This window comes from Aspergillus nomiae, assembly GCF_001204775.2.
Source record: "Aspergillus nomiae NRRL 13137 chromosome Unknown contig00116, whole genome shotgun sequence".
In the NCBI taxonomy this organism is placed as follows: Eukaryota; Fungi; Ascomycota; class Eurotiomycetes; order Eurotiales; family Aspergillaceae; genus Aspergillus; species Aspergillus nomiae.
In genome coordinates this window covers 38,119-59,112 of record NW_015378171.1, presented here as the reverse complement: position 1 = coordinate 59,112, position 20,994 = coordinate 38,119, and the positions used below count along the sequence as shown (strand labels likewise).

At 47.9% G+C, this 20,994-nt stretch overlaps 7 protein-coding genes across 7 annotated transcripts; 5 read left to right on the top strand and 2 right to left on the bottom strand.

Annotated features, from left to right (window-relative positions):
• Nucleotides 1-975: 975 nt before the first annotated feature.
• ANOM_005502 (GcvT family protein) lies at nt 976-3,513 on the top strand (the record flags this gene model as incomplete). The annotated part of the gene is made up of 1 exon (XM_015550759.1): nt 976-3,513. The coding sequence occupies one exon, from the start codon at nt 976-978 to the stop codon at nt 3,511-3,513; it is 2,538 nt and encodes an 845-aa protein (XP_015407344.1).
• Nucleotides 3,514-4,286: 773 nt separating this feature from the next.
• On the top strand, nt 4,287-6,642 carry ANOM_005501 (uncharacterized protein; the record flags this gene model as incomplete). Its single annotated transcript, XM_015550758.1, has 8 exons — nt 4,287-4,388; nt 4,442-4,542; nt 4,605-4,801; nt 4,854-5,330; nt 5,387-5,579; nt 5,651-5,800; nt 5,854-6,338; nt 6,407-6,642. 8 exons carry the CDS (start codon nt 4,287-4,289, stop codon nt 6,640-6,642), a joined length of 1,941 nt encoding a protein of 646 aa, XP_015407341.1.
• Nucleotides 6,643-11,031: 4,389 nt separating this feature from the next.
• On the top strand, nt 11,032-11,888 carry ANOM_005500 (uncharacterized protein; the record flags this gene model as incomplete). Its single annotated transcript, XM_015550757.1, has 3 exons — nt 11,032-11,310; nt 11,412-11,662; nt 11,714-11,888. 3 exons carry the CDS (start codon nt 11,032-11,034, stop codon nt 11,886-11,888), a joined length of 705 nt encoding a protein of 234 aa, XP_015407342.1.
• Nucleotides 11,889-12,350: 462 nt separating this feature from the next.
• On the top strand, nt 12,351-13,193 carry ANOM_005499 (putative methyltransferase; the record flags this gene model as incomplete). The annotated part of the gene is made up of 1 exon (XM_015550756.1): nt 12,351-13,193. The coding sequence occupies one exon, from the start codon at nt 12,351-12,353 to the stop codon at nt 13,191-13,193; it is 843 nt and encodes a 280-aa protein (XP_015407332.1).
• Nucleotides 13,194-13,611: 418 nt separating this feature from the next.
• On the bottom strand, nt 13,612-14,271 carry ANOM_005498 (glutathione S-transferase family protein; the record flags this gene model as incomplete). The annotated part of the gene is made up of 1 exon (XM_015550755.1): nt 13,612-14,271. The coding sequence occupies one exon, from the start codon at nt 14,269-14,271 to the stop codon at nt 13,612-13,614; it is 660 nt and encodes a 219-aa protein (XP_015407333.1).
• Nucleotides 14,272-15,073: 802 nt separating this feature from the next.
• Nucleotides 15,074-16,175, top strand: ANOM_005497 (uncharacterized protein; the record flags this gene model as incomplete). Its single annotated transcript, XM_015550754.1, has 2 exons — nt 15,074-15,220; nt 15,291-16,175. The coding sequence occupies 2 exons, from the start codon at nt 15,074-15,076 to the stop codon at nt 16,173-16,175; spliced, it is 1,032 nt and encodes a 343-aa protein (XP_015407328.1).
• A 376-nt stretch (nt 16,176-16,551) lies between these two features.
• On the bottom strand, nt 16,552-18,728 carry ANOM_005496 (alpha-galactosidase D; the record flags this gene model as incomplete). Its single annotated transcript, XM_015550753.1, has 5 exons — nt 16,552-17,266; nt 17,338-18,118; nt 18,172-18,228; nt 18,280-18,578; nt 18,625-18,728. 5 exons carry the CDS (start codon nt 18,726-18,728, stop codon nt 16,552-16,554), a joined length of 1,956 nt encoding a protein of 651 aa, XP_015407329.1.
• Nucleotides 18,729-20,994: the final 2,266 nt, after the last annotated feature.

The following is a 20,994-nucleotide window of genomic DNA, read 5'->3' as shown; positions in this document are numbered from 1 at the left end:
GGGTATTGGGCATGGATTAAATATCGGTAAGAGCTTTGCTGGCCGTTGACAGTGACAATGTTCCAGAAGTGACCTCGTTAGAACTTGTCCTTCAGAGACGGGGCTCTCATACTATCTTTCTCATGATCAATTGCAAAGTCGGCTGGTGGATAGAGTCATGCTGACAGCCAATGAACAGAGTCAGCTCTTGAACTGATAACGGGTGGACCAACAGTACAGGGTAGTCTTCCGACATAAGCAAGTTCTATGACAAGATAGCTAGACTGTATAACACATCTCTGGAGTTTCGAAAGACAACAAGAATATAGATATGATATGAAAGTCCAATTGTGCCATAATAGATGCATTACGTTTATACAATCAAGTAAATTATTGATATCGGATAGAGATAGGCCGTTATACTATGTGAACGTTGGTGGTCCGGGCCACTAAACTAAGTTTCTGGAGATCATTCACTATCTGTCGCCTGGTCTGGCCAGATCTTACCGTCGTCATTTGACTTTCGACGCTTGGACTAAAAGGCTGATAGAGATAGAATCAAGGATGCAATTGCTCAACGCCCCATGGGGTTATCCAGTCCATCGGCGCCTAAACCGCATCCGGACACACGCAGACACCTTGGCCCGAAGGGTAAACTCACATGATCGGATTGTTCCGAAAAGGGCAATCTTATCCAGAATCCGGACGGTGACTAAGATTCCACTAGACCAAAACGAGCAAAAAGGACCCCATGACCAAGACCGGTATACTCACCCATCTCCTACTCCGTACATCTTCTTGATATCCGTCGGCATACGGCCCGGCGGCTTCACGTCTATCGTGATGGAGGTTATACCTTATCTTGCACATACCTTCGAAAGACCGGCGGGGAAGCGGCATCACAGCCGTGTTCTCCGTCCTGAGTCGATGCTATCGACGAATAAATAATGGCCTAGTCTCGACAGATGGGAATAGCGAACCAAGCATTTTCACATCATGGCGCCTACACAAAGAGTTGTTATTATCGGGGCTGGTATTGTGGGCACCAACATCGCTGACGAGCTGGTCTCGCGCGGATGGAAGGACATCACCGTTGTTGAGCAAGGCCCGTTGCATATGCCAGGCGGCTCAACATCACACGCCCCCGGCCTCGTGTTTCAGACCACACCTTCTAAGACCATGACCAATTTGGCCCGCTACACCGTTGAAAAGTTACTATCCCTCGATTGCTTCAATCAAGTAGGTGGCCTGGAAGTGGCGACGACACCTGAGCGACTTGAAGACCTTAAACGCAAGCACGGCTATGCCTCGTCGTGGGGGATAGAGGCACGCCTCGTCGATGCCGAGGAATGTCTTAGGATTTATCCTCTCTTGAGTAAAGAAAAGGTACTTGGGGGTCTACACATCCCAAGTGACGGTCTAGCACTCGCCGCCCGTGCGACGCAATTGCTTATCGAAAGAACCCGCAATGCTGGTGTCCGCTATCTCGAGTCTACGCCTGTCACCGGCATTGAACGAAGTGGTCGCCAGGTGACAGGAGTAAGGATACCCAGTGGGGTCATTCCTGCTGATATCATTATTTCTTGTGCTGGCTTCTGGGGTGTTGAAGTTGGCGCCATGGTTGGCGTACCGATTCCTTTGCTTCCACTAGCGCATCAGTATGCGAAAACAACATCTGTGCCGGCTCTCGCTGGCCGTCCCATTAATGATCTTCCAAACGGACGAAACGCTGTACGACCTATTCTACGCCATCAAGACCATGATCTATATTTCCGCGAGCATGGTAGCCAGTATGGCATCGGCTACTATGGTCATCGTCCCATGCCAGTTGTCGCCGCATCGTTGGGATTGACCCCTAAGCATGTCGATGAGAAGAGTATGCCATCCCGGTTGGAGTTCACTAGCGAAGACTTCGACCCAGCATGGAAGGAGACGAAGGAACTGTTGCCTGCTCTACGCGACACAGAAATTGCTGACGGCTTCAATGGAATTTTCTCTTTCACTCCGGATGGTGGTCCCCTCATTGGACAAGCGCCGAATGTCGAGGGCTTCTATGTAGCCGAGGCGGTCTGGGTAACACATTCAGCTGGTGTTGCACGGGCTGTGGCAGAGGTACTCACAACAGGCCGGTCCCAGATCGATCTCTCCGAGTGTGAGCTCTCTCGTTTTGAAGAAATTCAACTCAGCCGTGACTACGTCAGCGAGACCTCGCAGCAGAATTTCGTCGAGATCTACGATATACTACACCCCATGCAACCGAAGGAGTCGCCCCGGAATCTTCGTGTTAGTCCCTTCTATAGCAGAGAGCGAGAGCTGGGTGCTTTCTTCCTCGAGCTAGGAGGATGGGAGCGTCCATTCTGGTACGAATCAAACGCAGAGCTGCTGAAGTATCTCCCGGCACAGTGGCAACCTGTCGGACGAGATGCCTGGTCAGCACAGTTCTACTCGCCTATTGCCGCAGTAGAAGCCTGGAAGACACGCAACGCAGTAGCCATGTACGATATGACTTCGTTTCACCGATTTGAGGTGTCCGGCCCCGGGTCAATCGATCTGCTCCAAAGGTTAACCACGGGCGATATCACTGCCAAGCCTGGGACCATCACCTACACTCTACTTCTGAATGATCACGGAGGTATCCGCAGCGACATTTTCGTGTCGAGGCTCGGTGAGAATGTTTTCCAGATTGGGGCGAACACGGCTACCGATCTGGAATATCTAGTTAGAGAGGGCCGTCGCCAAGGACAGCACACCCCGAGCCGATGGGTAGAGGTGCGTGAAATTACTGGTAGCACCTGTTGTATAGGGTTATGGGGTCCCCGCGCCCGGGATGTCATCAGCACCATCACCACAGATGACTTTTCCAACAAGGGACTTCCATACTTTGGCGTCAAGAGCGCAACTATCGCCGGAATCCCAGTCACGGCGTTCCGGAAGTCATACGTCGGGGAACTAGGCTGGGAGATTCAGACCAGCTCCCAATACGGCCAGCGATTGTGGGATGCAATCTGGCAGGCAGGCAAGTCTCACGGGCTCATCGCGGCCGGCCGTGCTGCCTTTAATGCTTTGCGATTGGAGAAGGGCTACCGAACCTGGGGCAGCGATATGACTACCGAACACAACCCGTATGAAGCGGGCGTTGCTTCCGCCATCAAGACGGACAAGAAGGAAAGCTATGTTGGGAAAGCTGCGATCCAACGTCTCTCAAAACAGGCACCCACAAGACGTCTGCGTTGCCTCACCGTCAATGATGGTCGTTCCATGGTGCTTGGTAAGGAGCCAGTATTCCTGAACGGTAAAGCTGTTGGCTATGTCACTAGCGCCGCATTCGGCTTCACGGTTCGAAAGCCAGTCGCGTATGCTTGGTTGCCCGCCAGCGCAACAGAGGGCCAGACAGTTGAGATCGAGTACTTTGGGCGGCGTATCCCAGCTACGGTCACAGCCGAGCCGCTGTACGACCCACAAATGAGCCGACTACATGCGAACGGCCCATCAGTGGTACCCGAGTTCCAGAAGCCCTTGAAGAACCTTCTGTAATGATAGTGATCTTCACGAACGATGAAATGATATTAGCGTTGTTTTGACTATGTTTATTGAATGCCGGATTGTACATGGGAATAAACCCGAAGGATGATGACCGGGTTATGCTGATAGAGTCGGCGCGAGAGCCGATCCATGTTCTATGTTTTACTGTTTCGCTTTTATGATTATTTATAGCGAGTATGGCGCGATGAATTCGCGTGTGATCAAGAGATACAAACAATATACATCAACATAACACCAGAGTCTTGAATTTTCAACAACCTGTGTAATCCTGGTAATGTTCTAGAATATCAACAAGACTTCATTCTGAGCCTATTTTTGGAGGACTGGTGTGAGAAGTGTTTGCCATAGTTATTGCCATGTTCAATCCTACAATTGTATATAGTAGATCCCCCACGCGGTTGGTCTATATTAAGAACGCTAGACTCTGTACCTGAGGCTATACCGAGGGGGGTGAGGAGGTTCAACCCGTACCTGAAAATGTTAGCTCTCCACACGAAGGTCTTGGCATGCTTTATTTAGTTTTCGGCAGCGTGGATGCAGTTGGATGGATCTCGATGAAGCCGTCAATGATCCGCATCTCCACCCGAAAGTGGCTGAGTTCTCGTTATCTTTCTTGGTCCTATTTTAGGCACAGGGCCCGTGCTTCGACCAGGAACGCTGTCTATACTAGCCTACTAGTTTTTATAGGTTGACTCCATATAAATATGCCCCGTAAAGAAGAGTCTACAGAGCGAGGATCGAGACTTGTCACGATCACAATCAACATGAGAAGATCTGGCGGCAACCAGGCGACTCAGAGTAATCGACCTAACAGACGGTCTCGGGTTGCCCTGGCCTGCGATATTTGTCGTTTGCGAAAATCGCGGGTAAATTTATACCCCCGTCCATCGACCGCAAAGTGTAGGCTGACACTTCTCAGTGTGATGGCACACGCCCCAGCTGCTCTGCTTGCAGTCGCTTAGGGTTTGAGTGTGTATATACCACCCCAAACCATACCCAGAATGTTATCATTCAGAAGGAGTTTGTAACACTAGCTTAGTCCAACCACAGGGCCATTGTTTGTGGGGCTTATCATGTCCTAGGTATTTCCAAGCGCTGGAAGATCGTGTGAAGAGCATAGAGGAAACCCTAGCTACCATGAAGGATGATCTAGGGTCAGCGTCGACTTCTTCGCAGATACCCGACATTGAAGCTAAGCGCGCCATGAATGCCACAAACAACACAGTCCGACATATTGGGTTAGACTCCCTTATTGATGAAAAAGAACCTGGATTTCTTGGTATAGCTGTTTCCTTCCCTGCAAATGCCGGTCAGTTAACGGGTATGCAAAGGCCCTTCGTCAAACAACTACTTTCTGCGTTTTTTATGCCATGCCATTACACTGGGAAAGGATATGCCTATCATACCTCCCAGCACTATCGAGTCTAATGTGGATTTATACCAACCTCAATATCCGACCCCAGCCTCCGAAAGGATACGATCGTCGGCAGTAAATATCTTTGCACTCCCGTCAACCAACGAAATGACGGAGCTTGTGCAGAAGTTTTTCTTCGAAATTGGAATTTTGTTTCCATTCATATACCCGGTCACATTCCTGGAGACCTACAGTCATTTGCTAAAGAATGGTTGCTTAAGTGTGAGCCGGAAATGGCTGGCACTGCTGAATCTCATTTTCGCCATGGTTAAACTATCTGTTATACCCAACCAGCAGTTCAATGAAACATATGTTGCCCAAGCCGACACTTGTTATCAAAGAGCACTGGAACTATATGGCGAGCAAATATTTAACGGTGAGAGCATCGGAGATGGTGAGTTCTCACCCTTTCCCCCAAATCGCACGATACACGCTCATAGACCACCTCAGTACAGTTCCTTCTTCTCCTAGGCCAGTATCTCCATGGGAGACATAAGCCTGGGCAGGCATGGACGGCGCATACCTTGGCTGTTAAGGCGGCTTTTAAACTTGGCCTCCACTCCCAGAATGCCTTGAGAGATATGCCTGCGCTGGCAAAGGAGGGGCGCAAGCGTACCTGGTATGGATGCGTCATGATCGACAGGTATATTTCCCGATTGATATCTATCTTCTTCAATTTCAAGTCTGGCAGACTAAAGAATCCGCACGATTCAGGTTATTGAGTATGACACTCGGAAGACCAGCTGCCATACCAGACTGCTACGTAAAGCTCGAACTGCCTGCGAACCATGAATGCATCGATACATCCACCATCATGGACAATACAACAGCTGATCTTAGCGTCTCCTGCCTCAATTGTACAATGTAAGTTCGCCGATGTAGCTGCCTGTACCCGTCATGTTAAAGGAAATATCTAGTGCCCTATACAAACAACTAGCAAACATTATTGACATACTTTTCGACCACAACCTGGGCTCTGAAACGTCCTTGAGTATAAATGAGATAATTTCACATATTTCATTATTGGAGGATAACCTTTGTGCTTGGCAGATATCACTCCCCCACGGTCTAACCATTGTCTCAGCAGCAGGATTACATGATGAGCAACAGGAGCCGATAACAAATGCGGAATTCTTCTCAAGAAAGTTCTCTGTTATGATTTCTCTGCGATACTACAGTATCCGTACGCTTCTCCATCGTCCAATATTGGCAAATATGATTCAAACAAACCGTCACACGGTCGAGAAACACGGTTCCAGAACGCTTCCCTTAGGTGGACTACATAGCTTGGAGATATGTACCGACTCAGCATTGGCCACTATAGATATGATATATGAGTTAGTCCATGCCACTGATTGGCGAACTAAACTTTTGGAAGCCTGGTGGTTCTCGCTGCACTATGGTACGTATGCGCACCAGTAAACTGTTCGAGTTCCCTTTGTTTTTTTTTTTAATCTAATACAAGTATAGTTTTCAACGCGGCATTGGCTGTCATAGGAGTGCTGTGGCTTTGCAAATCAGACTATGTGTTGGGCCTGGCAATGGAACAGCTGGCAACAAAGGCGAGGCTTTACCCTGACCGTGCAATTGCAGTATTGTCTCAGCTCGTCCCTGGTGACCCCGTTACAGAACGATACCGGGACATTATTCAACAGTTAGCAGAGCTTCTCAATGATCCAGCCGGTAAGATAGTGACATTCATATGATCATTTAAAATTCGCTAGTAGCTAACGTGTATGAGGGACAAGGGCAAGTGGACATGTTCCAGGACCAGCTGATATCATTACATGACCAAGATAGTACGGCGGAGATACTCCATCCTTTGTCTGACGAAAGCTATTATTCGATAAATAACATGTGTCTGGACGCCTCTACGACCATCGAGGATCTTCTGACACTATCAAGTGGAGCAGGCATGTTACCTAGTGATCAATGGCAGGGGCTTGCTTCTACGCAGGATTTTGATGCAGAAGGACAATAATCAATGTATAAAATTATTCGATCTAGTAGATCCAAATAGCCTCAGAAACAAATTTATACTCCGAAATAAACAGGATCTTACTTGGCGTAGATCTAGTTCAACGGACACAGTGTATAAACTAGTGAGTCAAAAGTCTGAAGACAACTGGGAAAATCACAAAAAAATGTAACAATTCTAAACTCGACCTTCTGAACGAATTTCAAGCTACAAATTAATTCGATAGAATCCCGACAGCAACATTTTGTATACCAGCCACGTAGCCAATATACCGCTTAAAATCTGTGGGACATGGATATATTTTCAACAATACATCGTCTCCTGAGGTATCAGCAGTTATAATATCTATTTTTAAATCATACCTACTGCGGGTATACACATATTTATATTCATCTGTAGAGCACTGGCTATTCTACTGAGGATTGAAGAATATTTTCTTAAACGACCGTCTTAGCCAACTAAAAACACACCGCAGATAATGAGTAACGACCATACTCCGGAATACACAATGTCGCGCGAATAAAGATCACGTGGCTACTGAAAATCCTACACGATGATGATCGATGTTGAACAAGTGCTATCCCTCGCGGTGACGTGCATGAGGTGCTTCCTAGTAGGATTGCCAGTGGTGCTGTGGCTCACACTCCAGATGCCTCATTGGTCGTATCGCGTTAAATAAATGTCGGGACAGGTCATATCGGCCACTTGTCACAACACACGTAATTCGAGCTGATTGTCTGTTGCCCCACTCGCTCAAGGAAAATTTGTTGCACATACAGTATCTGGCCTTGTGGGGGGGGGAGGGCTTCCACCCCAACTTTTCAGCTAGCCACAGCGCGACAGGGTGTCCCTGTTGTTGGGTGCTGGGAGATGCATGCAGTAATCGCCAACAAATCAGATAGAGCGAGCAAATATTGGTTTTATTTACTGATTGCTAGGGAATAATGATCGTCCATGCACGAGCCACAGTCGACACCCCTTTATTAGACCAAGCAAATAACTAGTTTCCTATGGGCCGATCACAGTTATATAATGGCATGCGTCCAGCTGTGCTCGATGTCCCTCTTTACTCATGTCAAACCAACCACGTACTTGAGTACGTCTTCCAAAATGATTCACTTCTACCCGAACTGCACGTTACCTCCTACTGCGGGTAGGTTTGTGGCAGCTCCTGATGTCCGGGGAACCCTGGACATAGTTTGGAGTTGTGGCTCGATTCTCATCCTCTCCTGCTGGTCCATCTTTCATCCGAATATTCCCCCTCAGTTCAAGCCCACACCGAAAGGCTGGCACCATACCCGGCGACAGTTATTCCTCTTTTTCCAAAAGCTGAGGTGGGTGGTTAGTATCTTAGTGGCTCCAGAGATGATCATGACCAAGGCAATGCTGGACTTGACATCTGCCAAGGCGCTCCAAATGCCCTTGCAAGAATTCGCAGAAAAGGATGGAGTTGACTGGTGTCTATCACATACATTTTTCGCCAACATGGGAGGCTTTCAGATCTGTTTCCCCCAGGACAACGAGCCAAGCAGAAACGACCCAGAGATAAGCATCTTGTCCCAGCCCGATCCGCAGTCTGGCAACCCACCACTAGAGAAAGAAGAATTTACAAAAGTACTACCTGATAATGCGGGAGGAAGTATAGTGGATGATAAGAGAGCACCCAGCCGGGATATCAGTCCTCATATATCAACCGGCTCCGTAAAACGCAGAACCAAAGAACCGAACCCCAACGACCTTAGCAACACTCGGAGCGATATCGCCGGAGAATCCAACGTTTCAATCGTTTGTTTGGGGAAACGACATGGGAGCCAAACAGCCATCATACTACCATGAGTGAAGAGATGCTTTCCCAGTACAGTTCTATGGTCCGCGGAGCAAGTGTATACAACTCATCGTCTATCCAACATTATAATCTTCTCGCCATGGAAGGTAGTGTGTGGGTTTTAAATGCGCCCCAGCTTCTTATGGCCCGACATTATGGTATTATTGAACGACTACCCAACATTACATGCCAGGAGATCGATGACAAAAACAAGGGTGATTCCCTTATTAAAGTCCTTGCAGTTGTTCAAATAATCTGGCTGCTTGTCCAACTGATACTGCGATTCGCGTACCATAAATCAGCATCTCAGTTGGAAATTATGACTGTGGCGTACGCAGTCTGTGCGTGCGTCACCTACTATATGCTTATCTCCCAGCCGCAGAATGCAAATACGCCGGTTTATATTTCTGCGCATAAGCTCAAGTACGATATCCATCAACTTAAGGAGATTGTTGAGGTCGGCCCCTTACACTTCCTTCCATTCCTTGACTTTCAACTCCCATGCATTCAATATAATTCTTTTCCATTTGTTGCAGACCCGAGGAGAGATCTTGTGAAAGTAAATCGCCAAACACAAAACTATATCTACTTCGGCATCTGTGTTGGCGCTCTTATTTTTGGCGCTGTGCATCTATTTGCGTGGAATTTCCCATTCCCCACAGATGTCGAGAAACTTATATGGAGAATCTCTTCGTTTCTAACGGCCCTGTTGCCAACGGCTCTCAATGTAATATGGTTGCTGGCAAACCGTGGCAACCGTGAAACAGAAATCCACAAGCCGTGGTATCTTACAATGGCTCTTGTTGGTATATCGATCATTGTTTTATGTCGACTGTTCATTTTTGCAGAGGCGTTTCGGTCATTGTACTTTGTCTCCCCTGAGGCGTTCTCCTCGACTTGGGCGTCAAATGCACCCCATGTTGGGTGACACCAGGGAGGAAATGGTTTTGAACTGTTTCTTTCCCACGGATTGGAAGGAAAACCAGCTACGGGTTGACTTCAACATCTTGCTTAGCCTGAGCAGCCAAGCGCACTAAACATTATTTTGTTAAAGTCACAAAAGAGGAGCGATATTTTGGATGGCAATGCATTCTATAGTATGGCAAGTTAATCAAATCACATTTGATTGACTAAGGGATATATCCTGTTCCCTTTTGCATGCCCTCAAGGCTTGCTGCTCGTAGATCCTTGATTTCCAATGCCGCCAATCCATGCTCTTTATGATTGAGACCTCAATTGACTGCCTAAGAGGGCAGTAATTGTGGATTATTCCACTAGGATTGCACATCTATCCAAAGACAAGCAGACGACTCGAAAATCGCATACTCCAAGAACTATCAACAAGCCGAGCTCGGATTTAATAGCTTATTATAATCCACATTATTTGAACGAGTGTAATACCTACCACAATGAATACTAAAACCACTGGCGATGAAGGATTTCTATAAATACCAGAGCAAGACCATAGCGCACGGATTTAGGGCATGCAGTCCAATGAGTAGGGCTGCAGAATATCCATTAGCGCCAAATGGCATGTAATAATAACTTTTAAAGAAGGAGAGTAGATAGCTTTCTTAATCTAGAACTTCCCAACACTTTAACTCCTGGGCGCATCCATGTAAGGCGTTGTTCCTTGTTTTTTTGGCAGCATTAAATATTATATCTTATCTTCGGGGTGAAGGTCCACTGCAACGAGATGGTTGTGCCAAGCATATGTTGGGTGCCTTTAACATGGGTGCAGATCGTAAAAAGGGCGTCAAATAGGCTAAGAGATACTGATGCAAGACCTTACCTCGGCACATTTTTGCTCTAGAAATTAAGCGGTACGGTATTGGCCACACATTGATGCCGATTTATTTTGTTTTTACCAAGAATATTTTCTATAAGCCCTGTATATCAAGGCGAGAAAATAACAGAAGGGAATGGATAATAGCTAGCCCTAATTTCCCGTACACCTGTAGTGATGGTATAGAGTTTGAGGCAAATCAATGTGCTCTGAGTGAAGAATAAAACCAGCAAAATGCTGAACCCCAGCCTCACCAGCGCGCACCAACACGTATATTCTGGTCGACCGTAACTTGAAGCCAATCAATCAAGGCCACGCAAGCGCACGCCTACACAATGTGGATACGAAAAATGACCTCTTCTTGGTCACGTTCCTCGTATCTGTTAGTTCATCTGATCATGATCCAATATCGCACACATCTTTAGTCCGTTTATCTCGCATTTTCTTTCTTCTTCCTTATCATATCTTCGCTTGTCCTGCATGTTTGTTAATCTCCGAGTAAGAGAATGGAAACTCTCGTCAGCTATGGTGTCACCTACCTGATAACGAATAACTCCACCCTAGCAACCGTCGTTGCGGCTGTCTACGGGCTCTTCCTCAAATCATCCACAAAACGTCTCTCCGTCCGCGCGATTCTACTATGCCAATCACCGGAATACTCCTTGACCAAAACAGATATCGACGGATTTTTATCTAGCTCGTACGGAAGAGATATTTGCGAGTGGTCATGCACACGCGCCTCCGTTGACGAAAATTACGAAGGACCAGCAAAGAAAGCGGTTCATGTATGACTAGCTATGCCGAGTTGCTTGTCTCCTTTCCCATAAAAGGAGTTGACAGAGATCTGCATTATCCGCAGGGAAGGTGGCTAACTACCGAGTATCAGATTAGTCTTGAGCACGAAAGCATGCTGTACGATGACACACTTCGTGAGCTTCCAATTCGTCAACTATGCAGACTGCTCGTTGGCTTGCATACGTTCAAAGAACACCGCTTCCGGATCGTGCCTGAACGGGCTGGCGAGGGTCTAGATGATATTGGTCAGCTTTTTGGTGGCTGTCTGGTATTGATGCATTTGAAGGATATATATGAACGATGTCTCCGGGATGATTCGGGTGACGATGGACGCTACCCTGAGTAGGTGAAGCGCGGTGGATTATCTCTTTGCGACATAACTGATCCTGGTAGGGAGAGATATATTAGTCTGTTTCAGAAGTTCGCAGACGAGTACGGGGCGTATATGGAGTCTTTGTCAGATGAACAGGTTGTTGAGATTCTTGGTGGTAATGATGATCCAAGGTTCAGGAGTATGCTCAATGAGCTTAGAAAAAGGTATACGAAGAGGGCGTTGAGGAAACAATGACTGTACGGTTATAATATATGTAAAACATAGCTATGTTCGCTCATGAATCAAGAGCACCCTGAAGGAGCATATTATTAGAGATTTCACAGGTGTGATCTAAGATCATATATCGGCTCTCACACACGTTAATGCTTGTCGCTAGACACTAACTTCTACTGCAGGAATTATTTAGGTATCCCATAGTAGTAAGGCCAATGAGGAGAAAAAGCGCGGAGACTTTTACTAATCACACCGGCATGGCGCAATCGCCGTTGGGCTTCATTGGTTATGACGTCGGCCGACTTGATGCGACTTAGTAATGCCATGCAACCCTTCTAGAACATGCATCACTGTATCAGTGCCTATTTATATTGATGTCAGCCGTCTGGAATTCAGTCAATTCAATCATCTCACTAAACGGGCCACCTTCCTCGTCATTAGTACTTCATTTTCCACATTATCAGCATAGCAAACAGTCTCGACATGTCCTCACAAGCAAACAACCCACGAGTACCACGCGGGCCAGTCGAGGCTGAGATAGTATTTTTCAAAGACCCCGCTGATGGCTCCGCACCCTTCAATTACGTGGAGGAGCCACCGGAGGGACAACCCCAGCGGAACTACAGTGATGTCTCACATAAAGTTCAAATTGCCGATATCCGAGGGCAAGAAGATCAGTTCACTTTAGACCACGACGCATTTCAAGTTCTACAAGGCATCCCTTCGCAAACTACATACGAGACGTTCAATTCCGATGAGGCTGTCAAACAGTTATATTACCCCGAGGTAGAAAAGCTACTCCTCGAAAAGATTCCAGGGGCCCACAAAATCATCATATTTGACCACACCATCCGACGAGCCGATCCCAACGCGTCACGCCAACCTGTCCAGCGAGCACATGGGGATCAGACTAGATGGTCCGCAGCTCAGCGAGTCCGTCGGCATGTTACTGACCCAGAGGAAGCTGAAAAGCTGCTTCAGGGACGGTATCGTATTATCAACGTCTGGAGGCCGATAAATGGCGCGGTTGAATCGTTCCCCCTGGCTTTTGCCAAAGCTGGGTCTCTGGGCGACACGGATTTCGCCAAGATTGAACATCGCTATCCTCACTTTAGTGGCGAGATTATGGGCGTGAGATACAATCCAAATGCAGAGTGGAAGTATCTTTCCGGAGTGGACGATAATGAAAGACTGCTTCTAAAGTGCTCGGATACTGAGGAGGGCATGGCAGAACGTGTACCTCACACGGCCTTCGTGGATCCTCGCACGGCCCCTGATGCCAAGGCGAGGGAAAGTATTGAAGTGAGGACCATCGTATTTGGATAGAGTGCGGGAGATATGAACCAGTCTTACAGCGATCCTTTTAGCCTTGTTGCGTAACCTGATTTTATGATGACGAATTCTATATACGAAGTTCTCTCCATTGTATAACTGGCATATAGCGTTTTTCAAACCAAATCCACCTGAATCTTAGACAATGTTACTTAACTGTCTCCATTGCAGTTGTTGAATCTTATTTCTGAAACCGTCCAGCGTGTTATACATCTATGTTGGGCCACAGATTTCCATCACCCACACGGAAGAGTTCATTTAATCATGAAATAACAGATGAAGTCAGGGCATGATATAATATTGACTACTATAACGAGCCATGATTCCGGTATACCATTTATGACAATACCACATCATCATTAAGTTCAAAGAGGCTGCTGTGCAAAGAACCAGAGCCACGTATATATTTTCCTTACAAGCCCGTCGACTCTTCGATCGCATGATCCTGATCCGCGAAAACCTTCTTAACGGAAGGCCTCTCACTCAACTTCTTAAACCACGCCGCAGCATGAGGGAAATCCTTATCCAAATTCTCCGCATCTGTCGCATACTTCGACGCCCAGCGTTGCCAAGGCATAAAGCATAGATCGACATAGGTGCACTTATCCCCAACCAGCCACTCTCTGTTCTTCAAAACAGAGTCCAGGACACCAGTCACACGACGGATCTCATTGCCATACCGCTCAATGACACTAGAGAGACGTTCTGGATGGGCGCGGTTGAACCAGCCTGCCTGTCCGTAGTACGGGCCTTGACCTGACATTTGGAAATGCAGCCATGCCTTGGTTTCATATTTGGCAGCAAAGTCAGTGTAGCTGAGCTTGTGTTCGATGTCGTAGTTATCGAGAAGGTATTCCACGATCGCGCCGGATTCCCAGAGAGTTATGTCTTTGTTGGGGTCTTCGATGGCGGGCAGACGGCCGTTTGGGTTCAGCTTGATAAAAGGTCCTTTTTTGACGTCTTGAAAGCTCACGAAGCGGGTTTCGTACGGGAGGTTTAGCTCTTCGAGGATGATGGCTACCTTCCAGGGGTTTGGACCGTAAGGGTGAGAGTAGAGGATGATGGGTTGCATATTCAGGATGTTTTCCGTGGAGGCACTTTGCTTGGATAGACTTATTGTTTTGGTTGCTGTCAGGCAATACTACACTGATATGGCTGAAACTACTATTTATCTCTTCAAGTCTGTTCCCAAGCTGTTCTTGGTGCTGTGCTACAAGTCGTTCTGTTAGGGCTATGCGGGCTCTGGGCCGGATGCCGCACTTGGCAAATTTTATGAGACATCGGCGAGCTCCACAAGTCGTGATATGCTAGCAACATGGTATCCATGTGGGCGAGTAGCTAAAGGTGGGTGGTATTGTACAAATCATTATCGCTCTCGCTCCAGTTAGAGATTTTATAAGAATGACATTATGGGCCATTGCCTATATGAGGGTCGGCGTCTGGTGGGACCACTTCGGCGTTTGCGCATATGCCGAAGTCACCGACTTGTCAGATCCACTCAGTATACAGTTCGGCTTGTCTACTATTCCTTGATTCTACATCACTACAGGTCCAGTCAATCTCAAAGCATATTTTGTACAAAATAACCTTTGGAGTGTTATGAACCTTTCATTAAAGGTCATGTTGTGACAGTCTGCGGTTGAGTAGACTCGAGTTCTTTTCAACTTCGTTTCTGAATATCGACTTCCGTTTCAGGAAAGCGCTTAAGCTTTTGTTTGACTCATAGTCTTATCTATGATCATCTGTATCTTTGATACCGATGATAGCCGAGTCAGTCCACGCAAGCTTTGCAATTCACACGCTATGATATATACTTGTACGGCCTCACATTGCGGTATGCTGCATCCCAGTTCTACGTGAACACCATACCAACAATGCCCGACGACAGCCTTGCCACCCAGGCACTCCATGCCGACAATGGCCTAGACGGAGAATCAGATATTGCCCCGCCAATTCATCTCAGCACAACCTTCCGGTATCTGTACAATGCGGACCAAGAGGAATCTCCACCCGGGCCAGCAGTATGTCACCCAGTAGCAATCCTCCATCACCCATACACAAACACAATGGCATGAGCACTAACAGACACAGCTTGGGAGCTTCTGTTACTCCCGAGACCGCACTCCGACGCGCAACCGGCTAGAAACAGTCTTATCCGCACTCATCCGCGGCCCAACATTAACCTACGCCTCCGGCCTGGCCGCGGTGCATGCATACCTCGTATTTCTCAAACCGAAGCGCATAGCCATCGGCGACGGGTACTACGGCAGTCGCCAGGTAGCCACTCTGCACCAACAGCTGACGGGCTGTGAAATTCTGCGACTCGACCAGCTTGATGCTCTCGAAGAAGGCGACGTAATCCACCTCGAAACGCCAATTAACCCAACAGGAGAAGCACTCAGTATCCGACGGTTTGCAGACGAGGCTCACAAACGCGGAGCATACCTGGTAATTGACTCGACGTTCGGCCCGCCAGGTCTCCAGGATCCGTTTGCGCTGGGCGCAGACATCATAATGCACAGTGGGACCAAGTATTTCGGTGGTCATCATGATCTTCTGTGCGGGACGTTGTCGATCCCGCCTGCGAGAGAAGAAACGTGGTTCAAGACTTTACATGAACAGCGGACTATTCTCGGTAGTGTGCTCGGTAGTATGGAGGTGTGGCTTGGACTGCGGAGTCTTCGGACGCTGGAGTTGCGGGTACAGCGGCAGAGTGAGAATGCTACAGGTTTAGTTCGCTGGCTCGATGAGTGCTTGAAGAGCGAGGCCGATAATGTGGTTAAGAAGACCGTCGCTGCTGTGAGACATGCGAGTCTCCAGGAGAGGGATATGGATTGGTTGCGGGAACAGATGCCGAATGGCTTTGGGCCGGTGTTTGCTATTGTGATGAAGACGGAGGAGATGAGTCGTGAATTGACGGGCTTGTTGCGTCTGTTCCAACACGCGACTAGCTTGGTGGTGTGGAGAGTCAGATAGAATGGAGGACGCTGGTGGATGCATCGGCGAAGCGACACTTCTTCGGGTTAGTGTTGGGGTGGAGTATTTGGAGGACCTGAAGAGAGACTTGTTTCATGGATTTGAGGCGTTGATTAAGGATTAAAAACGGGCAGAGGTCTTGAGAAAGCGAGAACTAGATCTTCATTTGGGACCCGTAGGATCTATGACGGCTCTTGTGACTAGTGAGTTGGATTGAACCCTCTCTGTTCGTGACTTTTAGTTGGAGGTGATAATGACTCAACAAGCCAAGCTAGCTTTGTGTATTCAGTATGAGGTGTGCTAAGCCTTAGAACAGTGCGTAAGGCTTGATAGGTGTTCTACCTTACAAAAGTAGCCCGAGTATATCTACGTCTAACTACAGTACCCTCAAGCCAACAAAGTCAGGCCCATAGGACGTGAATCCATTCTCACCACCCTCGTTGCCGATGACAACGTCATTGTCTCCATCCTTCCATCCCCCAGTCAATACCCCAATCGTCGCCGCATCCCACCACCCTTTACCAGGCCCAAACAACTCGCTATGTTGACCACTCAAGGGGACCTCGACTCTGACTGGCTTATTACCATTAACGCTGACAGTCAGGTTTCTCGAGTTAGAACCCCAATCCCAGGACGAGTCAAATGCAACCTCATTATTGATGTAGTCGATTGCCAGATACTTCGTTCCGGCAGTGGCGGGGATCACAGCCCGAGCTGTGCTGTTCGCACTGATGTTCCCTATCTTGGAGCCAATTGGCTGACAATATCCTGCGCCACAGGAGACAGATTGTGCATCTCCGGTTGTTGTGAAGACCGTATTTGGGTAATATGTGCCATTGGGAGGGGTGATTATGATTGACTCGACGGACTGCGAGGACATGACTGTAATGGAGTTCGATGATCCAGCTACTAGGGGTATCTGTGCAGATGCCTCGTTGCCCGATGCTGAGACCCGTGCCGTAATTGTCCTATTACTTGCCGTCGATTGGATGCTCACATTTTTAGAGGAGCCCTCGCCGGATAGTTTTACCGTAATGTTGTACTTGGTACTTGTGGTGACACCGTAGATCGATTTAAATGTGGTCGAAGACCTGATAGCAGCGTTAGATTAGCACTAAAAATAAGGCATTGGGCCATCACTCGCCCAGCTGATGTAGCGAACGTGTCGCTCAGATAATGTCCGGAAAGTGCAGTATCCTGAAGCTCGAGCAGTATCGTTCCGTGTCCCTCGACCCTTGCTGTATAGGAGGTCTTAACATCTTGAGCGGTAGAGCTATCCCAGATATTCTTCACCGTGCCAGCGTACTGTAGCCCAATATCAGGGAGATCCAGAGTAAGATCCCTCGACTCGTTCTTCCAATTGATCAAAGCCGCTACAGTACGGTCACCGGATAACGGCCCACTCCATACTTCATAGCCTTCATCTGACCAGCGTCGCCGGAGACTGGCACTCACACCCAGTGAGTCCTGATTGTAACCAATCACATCTTCCTGTTTCAATATCTGCACGGACTCATCGCTTATGGCAGTCTTGTCGTCCTTCAACGCCGCTCCGATAGTCAAGGGACTCTTGAGAATCGCCCAGAGAGAAAAGTGAGTCTGTTCTTCTGGAATTGAGAATATACCGTTGCCCACCAAAAGCATATCCAGATCGGGCCATTGGCCAGGTCCAGCAAAGCTAGTTTGAGGCACAGCTTGGTTCAACGTTCTGAAGATCGACCTCCAGTGGGGGATGATATCGTTGCCGATTCTCCATGAGTGCCCTAGCGCAGGTGCCCACAGTGCTGGGAAATCAATCCCCCATTCACAAACCTGGAAAAGGATGGAGCGGTTCTGCGCGACTAGGGCGCGCGACATGATTTCGAATCTTGGCTGCGGCGACGTGCCCGGTTCGTAGTTTACGTTTGGATAGTCGGTCGCCGCGTCGGAATAGCAGTTATCGTCTACACCCATAGAACATTAGTAGCTGACGGTGCGAAGAGGGAAATCACCGCACATTTCAGCGAGTCCGCCCCCCAAGATGCAAAAGTCTTAGCATCTTGCTCTTCGTGGTCTATCAAAAAGCTATTAGCACTTAGTGATTAGGCATCATGGAAACACACACATAGACTGCCGACATTGTCGGGAGGACTGCCGCACAGCTTGATTCCCGAATCCCCATAAACCCCGAAAAGAAGGTCGAGGTCGTGAAGATACTTTCCCAGCGCGGGAAAGCCTTCCGGGAACAAGGTCTCATTCCAGGTCAAGGATCCGTCAGGCAGTCGATCTGCAACGGTCCACCCACAGTCGGTGGTGACATACCGATACCCTAGCGAGGCTAATCCTAAATCGACCAAGGCCTGGGCATTAGAGCGTACGATGGATTCGTTTGGGGAACATGAGTAGTGGTTGTATGTGTTCCACCTGCATCGTCAGCTTCACTCAAGCCATAAGGGTTACCGATTCATACCCCATCTGAGGCGTCCGGGCAAGCCCATTGTCCAACCGCGATTGCAGGCGCGGATGCCCCAGCGCCACTGGCAGCAAAGACAGATAAAAAATATTGGGTACCATTCTGGTAAGGCATTGTGCAGAACCCTGGTATGGGATCAGCCGCAGTAGAAATAGTCTGGAGCAACATAGTATGGTGGTCTGACTGATGGTAATCTAGGGTTCCCCGCCCCCGCACCGACGGGTGCGGAGGCATGATGGATTCATATCATCGATTCTGCAGGACGTTGTAGTTCATGGTGTGCTGATTGGAGGGAAAACCAATTTGGGCATCGGGAATTTGCCTTTTCGGGATTATAGATTAGGATTCGCGGTTTGTTGTGCCAGGACAGATCAAAGTCCACTCCTCGTGGTAGGAGAGAGCTCTCCAGTTTAGCCTAAATTGATCTACTTACTGGATATGGAGGTAAAAAGACAATCTTGACTTTTAATCAGCTAACACAATTGTAAGAGCTTTCTTGTGGGAAATGTTTCTATGCTAATTGATATGCCCGTCCAATGATATCTTTCATAGGCACACTTACCACAACGCGCGAGCTGGTCTGATGGTACCGGAAATGGCAAAAGCACGTAGTAGTATAGGATAGGTGCTAAAGCACTGTTCATTGCCGGCTATTATAAGATAAACACTAGCACCCTCCGCTGAAAGATGACACCGAGGGGGCAATAAGAAGAAAAACCCAGAATGATAGTAAATGGTCGCAGAATTGATATCTTTGAGTTAGCTCTGGGGGACAAAACCAAGACCCAGTCTAACGATTCTGAAGTCCTGTCCATAGTGTTAGGCCATGCAAGGTGATACTCACTGCTTCATCGGAAGGCACACCTACATCGAATTCCATTCGCATAGCAACCACATTAGACTCAACGCTCAGATCACACATGCAACAAGTGTTTGGGACTGTCCCTATCCATGAACAGTGTGTTGCATTGGTCTTCAACTTAATAGCGTAAACTCCTTCCCTCGACCACGCTATCTTGATACGTCGGAAGGGTCCGATATCTCGTATTATACGGTCCCGAGAGCTTATGTATCCTATTTTCACTGTTTCAACTTCCCCAATGAATTCCATACCCGTTATGCAGGTTTTGCGCGTATCCCCCAGAACGGACACCGCGATTTGTTTCAAGGAATGTGGAAGTGAAAAGTATCTACTATAGGTGACTGTGGTGCCGTAAACATCAGAACCCAAGAAAGACTGAGAAAGGGGTAGATACTGCCAAAGCAAGTCAGTCATGGCTCTGTAGCATTCTACGCCCGGAAGCGAGAGCCTAGTGTCCATGAAACCACTAATCAAACGACAACGCCACCAGATATCTCGCCTCTCGCATAGCCTTTGTGATAAGACTTTCTCACGTGTCCAGTAATATAAGAGGTGCCAGTTTCCTCTTCGTGATAGTTTTGGGTGACTCCTGTCAGGAGACCCGAGAAAATAGCGATCGCCGTGATATTCAAATCGAGTTTTCCAGAAGGATTGACTAAAGAAAATTCCGCCCATAGATCGAGATGCAAGACGAAGATTATAGAAATCGGACGTGGGTAGGTACGACGCGATCTCCTGGCGGAGTTCTTGAGGCAAGGCGTGGAAGGCATCTGCATTTCCTTCAGTACGCGCTTTTTGCAGCCTGCGCACCCTAATACTTCGCTTCGGTAGAGGGTTAGGAGCCGGTAAAAGGTTCGAGAATTCGATCACTTCTGATGGTGACTGATGCTCCGATTGGAAATGCCCAGTAGGAGTGGGAGGCAGCTTCAAAATGCGTAGAGCCTCATATAGCTGTGCCAGGGATATTGGCCTTCGCAGGTGCACCTCCAGAATCTTCCAGCAAGCATCATGCATTAACAACACCTGCAAGGCGGTGCTTCCGAGTCTGAGTACCACGTTATTCCGATATATAGGTTCCTCCAGGGGTTCTTGGGATTGGACTGTCAGATTAACGTAATAGGCGCCCAACTGAGTAATTTCGATGGTCGCAATGTCAGAGAGCCAGACACTTTTCCCAGCCTTATACACTGTATAACCATCAGTTGCAATCTAAGGTATACCATGTACGGGACAATGAGAATCTTCTCGGTCCCTTAAACCCTTCTTATTGGAGGTCATACCAGCTCGAAATGTGTCGAACCAAAAGCCCCGTCTCCTCGAGTCAATGGGTTTATTGCATATTGTACAGTCCATCACGCTGATTCGAGGCGGATGATTTGGGTGTAATGAGGAGGTTAGTACAATAAAAAGGAGAGATCCCTATGTTTGTCAAGCAGATAAGTTATTTTTCATTCACTGTGCCCCTTACGTGGTGATGAGTTCAGTATGACCAACACCGGATGTAA